Source organism: Phytophthora parasitica (genome assembly GCF_000247585.1).
Source record: "Phytophthora parasitica INRA-310 unplaced genomic scaffold supercont2.18, whole genome shotgun sequence".
Classification (NCBI taxonomy): Eukaryota; Oomycota; class Peronosporomycetes; order Peronosporales; family Peronosporaceae; genus Phytophthora; species Phytophthora nicotianae.
In genome coordinates, this window is record NW_008649004.1 from 796,036 (window position 1) to 803,094 (window position 7,059).

Genomic DNA, 7,059 nt, shown 5'->3' on the forward strand with positions numbered 1-7,059 from the left:
AAATGAATGTATCGAATATATGAGCTGATCATTCCAGCACACTTGACTTGATTTTAATATCGTTTGACAGACGTATTCATCTGATAATCCCTAACCTGACGGATGTATCCATGACGAAGAGCTCATTTACGATCTAGAGAGCTCCCGAACACTTTGACCTTCTGCGACGATGACTGCGCTCACAAACCCTACCGATGCGGATTCCTTGTCCTCTACGTCTCCACTGCGTGTACCCATCATGACGTTCATCGCCGGCATTGGTGACAATGTCCGCAAAGCGTTCGCAGCTTCTGATTCTCCAGCCGGTGAGCTCTATCGTTCTGGAAAACTGGAGTTGATCGACATCCCATTGCCACAGTTGGTAGCCAACAAGCAAGACCCACTGCATGGTCCGAGTATGGAGGACCCGGGTCGACCCATCTGGAACCTCACGCCTGAGCAGCAGAGTATCGTCGAGCAGGCCGAGATCGTCATGATCGACTCGCACGGTGGTGGTCCGGTCTTCATGGCTCCAAAGGAGAACCTCCCAGAGGACAAACAGCACGTTTTAAACAACGTCAAGTGGATTCAAGCCACATACGCAGGCGTGGACATGTATCTAGACCTGCTACCCAAAGGACCCAATGCTATTGTACCCAAGTTCACACTCACTCGTGCGGGTGGCATGATGCCGAGGATCATGGCTCAATACGTTCTTGGCTACATCACGATGATCGAGAGAAAATTGCTCGAAGCTAAGGAATACCAGAGCAAGCGCGACTATGCTCGTGTGGACATGATCAGCTTCCGTCCTGCACAGTCGGTCACTGTAGGTATCTTAGGACTGGGAGACATCGGCCAATACACTGGCAAAATGCTGCGCAGTTGTGGCTACAAGGTGTTGGGTTTCAAGCGTCATGTGAGCGCACAGGACGTTGCTGATCTGGCCGAGAGTGCGGATCAGATCACCACGAGTCTGGAAGAAGTGCTGGCTAAGAGCGACTACCTCATTAACCTCCTTCCGAGCACGAGTGCAACACGATACGTGCTGAACGAGAAGAACCTCGAGTTATGTGAGCACAGTCCCGTGTTTATCAACATTGGCCGTGGAGACGTCATCTCGGAGAAGACGCTGATTAACGCTCTGAACAAAGGTACGTTGTCGAAGGCTGTACTGGATGTGTTCGAGAAGGAGCCACTTCCAAAGGAAAGCGAACTATGGGAGCACCCGTCGGTGCTTTTAACCCCACATGTATCAGGAAAAGTGTTCCCGGAGGACGTGGCCGCCATGTTCCTCGACAACTTCAATCGCTACATCAAGGACGAGCCTGTGCGCTACAAGGTGGACTGGTCCAAGGGCTATTAGCTGCCAGGCTTCGAAATATGGCTACATGTAGCTATAAACTAGGAACAATGCAATTTATTTCTTGTTCGTGTAGCCATAACCGTGAGTTGAAGTGGTCGAAACGACTGGGTAGTCGTTACGTCCGATCGACTGTCTTAAGCTGGGGGCAATGATAGCCAGGAAGCAGGTACAATGGGCAAAGGGAAGCAGCAACAATCGACAGGCAGCAAAGACAAAGAAGACGGCGATGAATTGGCAGGTTCCACCTTGGAAGATTACTTTGCCACACACAAAGTCAGTGGCCTTGTATCGCAGCATTTGCTCAACATTCCATCGCAGAACAACGTCATGGCAACTGAAAAGGGCGATGAAGACAAAGGATCCGAGCGAAAAAGCGAGCAAGAGAACTACGAGGACGACTACGAGTCCGAGCCATCCAGTCCAAAGGCAGAACCTCCGTCTGACGTGGCTGGAATGTCTCTTAGTGACTATCTCCACGTCAAAGACGACGACAGTGCACAAGCGCAAGAGAAATTGTCCAGAGCAGAATCTCTGCGAGTGTTGGCGCCTCAACTCGCCGCATCCGCCAAGAAACCCGCTCCGATATCCGATGTCAGTGGCATGTCACTGGATCATTATCTAGGTGCTTCACACTCGGAGGAAAATGGCTACACTGGGGCTGAGAAGAAGCCATCTCCGAAGGTCAAGCGGGCAGGTAGCAAGTCCAAACAGATTCTGCCCCAAGCCAAAGCCACTCAGCAGCCATTTTCAGTCAAAGGCAGTGGTATCATCCACACCAACTCCAGCACGCAGAATTTGAGCTCTGACGACGAGGAAACGCCCTTCCAGCGGCGTCAGAGGAGGAAAGATAAAGCCAAACTCAAGCAGCAGCGGAATGCTGGAGGTGGGTCCAGTGTCTCGAAAGCGATCTTGATGGCTGAAGCGCCAACAATTCAGTCCGTTAGAGACCGAGAGAAGCGGAAAGGCTCGTTGAACGTACACCATCCCGGCCATCACGGCTCACACTCGTCTGCGTCTAATTTCCAGCCTCCATTACCCAAGTTGGGTGTTTCTCCATCCGTGCATAGTCTGAGTCATAAAGATCATGACGACAAACCGGAGAAACTGCCTCCTTTATAATCAATCAAGCCACAAGACACAGTTCAATTTGGTCTAAGTAGAAGACGTTACCTGTGTTTCTACTCGGGCTGGAATGGACCCTTCTTCTTGAAATACTCGATCGCCTGTGTCGCCTTGTCATAGCTGATATTGTACGCCGGGTGCGTGCGAGCCACCAGGTTGGACGCGTCTCCAAACACGACTGGTTTACCTCTGCCATCTCCATGTTGCGCCACAGACAGACCGCTCAAACAATAGCACGAGTGGTAGTGATCGCGCGGCTTGCCCGGCTTGTCACGCAGTCCGCCGCTGATCTCTTGTCCACACAACAGAATGTACTTCTGCAGCTGTTCCTGATGACATTGGTACGGCACCTCGTCTCCGTATCGTTCCCTGACAACATCAGCCAGTAACGCCGGCACTGCACCCTGCCAGAAGCTGTAGCAGCCATCCACCAGCTTGTTCGTTCGTCCTTGGTAGCCTCCCTCAAACGGCATCTGTCGGTTCGCGAGCCAATGCAGCAGTCCAGGGAGATCTCGAATCTGATCCACCGCATTGAGGATGTAGAGCGCCGCAACGGAGCAGAACGCGTAGCCACCATGAGCCTCGTTGCCTGGCTCACCACCAAAGCCTCCCTCGTACGTCTGGCACGATAGAATGTAGTCCACGACGCCAGCCTTCAGCTCGTCCGTCAGAATCCCGTACAAGCTGGCGATGGAAATGACGCAGTACGTCACGCGAACGTCCACCTCGCTGGCAATAGACAAAGATAAAAGTCACCAGAAGATAACTAACACAAATATTGTAGCACGACGCACCCTCCATCGTGAGCAGTGAAAGCTCCTGTGGCCGCGTGCTTCCTCGACATGAAGAACCGGTACAGCTTCTGTCGGTCCACACTCTCCAGTGCCTCTGGTGTTCCGAGCAGAGCGAGCGTCAGACACGACGCGTAGTTGGTGGCCGTGTGGCCCAACTGCTTGGGACCACCGCCAAAACCACCGTCATGATCGTCGTTCCAGCATGGCTTCAAGGTGCCTAAACGTGAATAAAACCAAATCAGTAGAGTGTTTCGACGGCTGAAATGACGAAACTCTCTCACCAATTACGCGATCCGTCACCTCTTCCGACAGAGCGTCCAGTAGCTCCAACGCGTGGAGAATCCAATAGATGATCCACGGGCGACTGCAGCAGTTCATCACGTTTAAACCATCATTTCATCATGCTTTCAGCCGATAGATCTAGCGGATACCTTGCGTCCAGCGACACGAAACCTGCCGGCAGCCGTGTCAGGCCACGCTTCAAGTACTCGATGTGCTTCTCACGCATCAACAGCGGCTGCGTAAACAGTAGAGCGTTAAAATCGGCTAAAATCAAGCAAAAGCCGTCGCCGCGCACCTCCAGGTCCGTGTTGACAAAGCTGAGCTGCTGCAGCTGCAGCTGCTGGTCCAGGGGCAGCTCCGGCAGTGGGAAGAAGAAGAGGTTGCAGCTGGACTCGCACTCCTCCTGGTCCACCGACGTTCGCGTCGTCAGTCCGTCGCTCTTGAAACGGTAGTGCTCCATCGCCGCGAAGTCTAGCGCCTCGCTCATGATTGAGATTTGGCTGAGCAATTTTGACGGGTTTGATAGGTTTAATTTAAAAGAGTATAATTTATAAGAGACTCGCCTTGCCTGTTTTCATAACCGATAAACCGGTTGAAATAGTTATAATAAAAGTGGTTAGGAAATACCGACTGCCAAATTTTATGAAAACGGTTCTGTGACCGGTATTTGACTGAGAATTCCATAATACTGGTTTACCGGTGGCTTTCTAAGAGGTGTTGCGGCAGGTAGATCAGTAGCCGTTGATCCAGTCCACGAGGTATTGCAGCGGCTTGCCAGCGATGTAGGCGTCAAGATTTGGTACGAAGACGTCGGCTACGTCTTCTTTGAAGCAGTACGCAGCGACGTGAGGTGTCATGAAGACTCTGGGGTGGTCCCATAGCTGACTGTCCTCGGGCAATGGCTCCTTCTCAAACACGTCCACGACGACCTTGGAGAACCAATGGCTGTCGAGCGCCTGCACGATGGTCTGCTCCGAGATGACATCGCCACGGCCGACATTGATGAAGACGGGTTTCTTGTCAGAGCATATGTGGAGATTCGCCTCGGTCAGCAGGTACTTGGTCGCGGGTGTACTGGGCAAGATGCTGACGATGTAGTCGGAGATACGCAACACGTCGTCGAGGTCCGTTGACACGCGGTGGGCGCAGTTCTTGAAGGCTTCATCCTCATCTCCACGCAGCTTCCGCTTGAACCCGATGACATTGAAACCCGCCAGCTTGGCCAGTCTGCCGATGGCTTGGCCGATAGCCCCCAGTCCCAAGATGCCCACGGTCACGGACTGGAACGGTCGGTATCTTAGAGTCTGCTGTGCGAACACCTTCTGCTTCTGCATCGCGTATGCGTCGTGAAATTTACGCTCGAAAGTCACGATCCAGCTGCAATGCAACCAAGTCAGAACAGCAACGAGGGACAGCATGAACAAACGTGGACGTACCCGAAGACGTATTGCGCCAATCCGTTGATGCCACCGGCGCGTGTCAGCTGGAATGACGGCGGCAAAGTTCCTGCTTTTCGACGCTTAAGGTACTGCTCCACCCCAGCATACGTGCCCTGGACCCACTGCACGTTCTTAAGCAGATGCTGCATATTGTTCGGCAGTCCAATCTCCGGGGTCAGGAGCAGTGGCGCGCAATTGTGCGCGTCACCCAAGACGATCGTGGCCTGTGCCAGCACTTCCTGCTGCTCTTCAGTGAGCTCCCACTTGCTCTCCACGAGCTCAGCCTTCTCTGCGTCAACTTTGTCTCCAGGAGCTGCCTGCACTCCGTGAGACGGGGGGAACGTTGGCAGGGGCAGCGTCACGAACTCCAGCCTGCCGGCCTGGAACAGCGCTCGCGCCGGCGAATCCGTCGCCAGCAGCCGCTGCTTCACCGCGTCGGCCAGCCCCTCCTTAAACGTGATCACTGGAATCCGGAGCTTTGCTGCCATGGTGGCCAAATACAAAGTGACACGATGAGTGTGTTCGGCCAATAGTCTGCCTGTGTTGACGAACCGTCATTGATAACGCAAGCACTGTACTGCTAGATTGGATGAACAAAATGACTCGGAATATGTATGGTCGACATGTTACAGTAGTCGTGACATGGCTACATTTGTGTCGACCAGTTGAACACTTGAGACTTTAGAGCTTGGGCGAGCCCTTAGTGAGGTCCACGACGATCTTGCCGATGTTCTTGCGCTCGTACATGTAGTCAATGGCGTTGGGGATGTCCTCGAGTGCGTAGAAGTTGGCTGGGTCCACGCCAGCGTTCAACACGCCACGTTGCACCAGCGTCGTGAGCTTCTTGATGTGCGCGTGCGACTCGCGGAAGTAGTCGTTGTAGAAGAAGCCGCGCACAGACGCAGACTTGGCCAGCAGCTTGGACGGCAGCGGCGTCGTGGCCTTGCTGGGTTTGTGCTTCCACGTGCTCGAGTCCTGGTAGCCAGCGATGGCTCCGATGACGATGATGCGGCCCCTGCGCGCGATGTTGTTGACGCACGCCTCGAACATCTCGCCGCCCACACTCTCGAACACGAGGTCTACGCCGCGCGGGTACTCCTTCTTGAGCACGTCGTACACCTTTTCCTCACGGTAGTTAATGGGGCGGTCGCAGCCGATGGAGCGCAGATACTCAACCTTGTCGGGCGAGCTGCACGTGCCGATCACGTGGTTGCCGGCGAGTTTGGCCAGCTGCACGGCGAACTGGCCCGTGGCGCCTGCAGCCGCCGTGATGAGCACCGTCTCGCCGTGCTTCATGTTACCCACGTACTCGAGTGCCATGGACGCTGTCAGACCGCACACAATGATTGGTAGCACTTCTGGAACGGCCGCAGGGACCTTGACCAGGTATCGCTCCTTGGCCACCAGGTGCTCGGTGAATGCGCCGTATGCTGTCGTTATGAGAGAGAAGAGTGCATTGTCAGTCGATAGTCGGTTGCATGGTTGGTGAGGTCACTTACAGGTGGAGGCCACAGCGTCGCCCTTCTTGAGCTTAGTCACACCTGGGCCCACCTCCAGCACAATGCCCACTGCCAAATACACAACGTTAGTCTCTGTTCGTATCTCTGAAAGACGTTGAGTCATTCTTACAGGCCTCAAAGCCACAGTCGAAGGGCGGCTGAACGCCTGGCAGATAGGCGCCGTTGGTGTAATTGATGTCGGAGGCGTTGATGCCGCAGTACTTGGTCTGCACGAGCACCTCGCCCTGCTTGAGCACAGGCACCGTGAACGGCACGATGGCCGTGCACTCGCGGAAGTTGGTGGACAACTTCTGGCAGACGATCTTGCGAGACTGCACCATGACGAACTGCGGCTGGATGAGAAGTACGATAGAGCGAGTGAATGCAGGAATGGAGCGACGTTGATCCTGGAGATCTGAAGCTTACGTTGACATGTAGGCAACAGTTCAACGTTTACAAGAATTGTGTGGTATACATGAAATGGAGTCCCGTTACTGCAACCTATGAACGACAGTACGACAGGTCTTGCTGCAACCTACGAGCCATCCTAACACAAGAAGCAACCCCCAGAAGCAACA

General features: G+C 53.9%; 5 protein-coding genes across 7 annotated transcripts; 2 read left to right on the forward strand and 3 right to left on the reverse strand.

Annotated features, from left to right (window-relative positions):
- The first annotated feature begins 99 nt into the window (after nucleotides 1-99).
- On the forward strand, nucleotides 100-1,423 carry PPTG_09620 (hypothetical protein). The gene has a single exon (XM_008904636.1). It carries the CDS (start codon nucleotides 170-172, stop codon nucleotides 1,343-1,345), a length of 1,176 nt encoding a protein of 391 aa, XP_008902884.1. The 5' UTR covers nucleotides 100-169; the 3' UTR covers nucleotides 1,346-1,423.
- A 93-nt stretch (nucleotides 1,424-1,516) lies between these two features.
- Nucleotides 1,517-2,464, forward strand: PPTG_09621 (hypothetical protein; the record flags this gene model as incomplete). The annotated part of the gene is made up of 1 exon (XM_008904637.1): nucleotides 1,517-2,464. The coding sequence occupies one exon, from the start codon at nucleotides 1,517-1,519 to the stop codon at nucleotides 2,462-2,464; it is 948 nt and encodes a 315-aa protein (XP_008902885.1).
- On the reverse strand, nucleotides 2,281-4,063 carry PPTG_09622 (hypothetical protein). Of its 3 annotated transcripts, XM_008904639.1 has the most exons (5): nucleotides 3,839-4,063; nucleotides 3,693-3,778; nucleotides 3,543-3,625; nucleotides 3,262-3,478; nucleotides 2,281-3,196 (listed from the first exon to the last, which is right to left on the reverse strand). In XM_008904639.1, exons 1-5 carry the CDS (start codon nucleotides 4,028-4,030, stop codon nucleotides 2,524-2,526), a joined length of 1,251 nt encoding a protein of 416 aa, XP_008902887.1. In that variant the 5' UTR covers nucleotides 4,031-4,063; the 3' UTR covers nucleotides 2,281-2,523. The 3 variants fall into 3 exon arrangements, with proteins under 3 accessions (XP_008902887.1, XP_008902888.1, XP_008902886.1); XM_008904640.1 differs by having other exon boundaries at nucleotides 3,543-3,778; XM_008904638.1 differs by having other exon boundaries at nucleotides 3,693-4,063.
- Nucleotides 4,064-4,274: 211 nt separating this feature from the next.
- PPTG_09623 (hypothetical protein) lies at nucleotides 4,275-5,470 on the reverse strand (the record flags this gene model as incomplete). Its single annotated transcript, XM_008904641.1, has 2 exons — nucleotides 4,275-4,920; nucleotides 4,980-5,470. 2 exons carry the CDS (start codon nucleotides 5,468-5,470, stop codon nucleotides 4,275-4,277), a joined length of 1,137 nt encoding a protein of 378 aa, XP_008902889.1.
- Nucleotides 5,471-5,663: 193 nt separating this feature from the next.
- Nucleotides 5,664-6,822, reverse strand: PPTG_09624 (hypothetical protein; the record flags this gene model as incomplete). The annotated part of the gene is made up of 3 exons (XM_008904642.1): nucleotides 5,664-6,412; nucleotides 6,482-6,550; nucleotides 6,612-6,822. The coding sequence occupies 3 exons, from the start codon at nucleotides 6,820-6,822 to the stop codon at nucleotides 5,664-5,666; spliced, it is 1,029 nt and encodes a 342-aa protein (XP_008902890.1).
- Nucleotides 6,823-7,059: the final 237 nt, after the last annotated feature.

Excerpts from the sequence above, each read along its gene's own strand:
- PPTG_09620 (XM_008904636.1), top strand. The coding sequence starts at position 170 with ATGACTGCGCTCACAAACCCTACCGATGCGGATTCCTTGTCCTCTACG.
- PPTG_09622 (XM_008904638.1), bottom strand. The coding sequence starts at position 4,030 with ATGAGCGAGGCGCTAGACTTCGCGGCGATGGAGCACTACCGTTTCAAG. Across the intron at positions 3,479-3,542 it reads GGTGACGGATCGCGTAATTG|GCACCTTGAAGCCATGCTGG; the intron begins GTGAGAGAGTTT and ends ATTCACGTTTAG. Across the intron at positions 3,197-3,261 it reads TTCACTGCTCACGATGGAGG|CGAGGTGGACGTTCGCGTGA; the intron begins GTGCGTCGTGCT and ends GTCTATTGCCAG.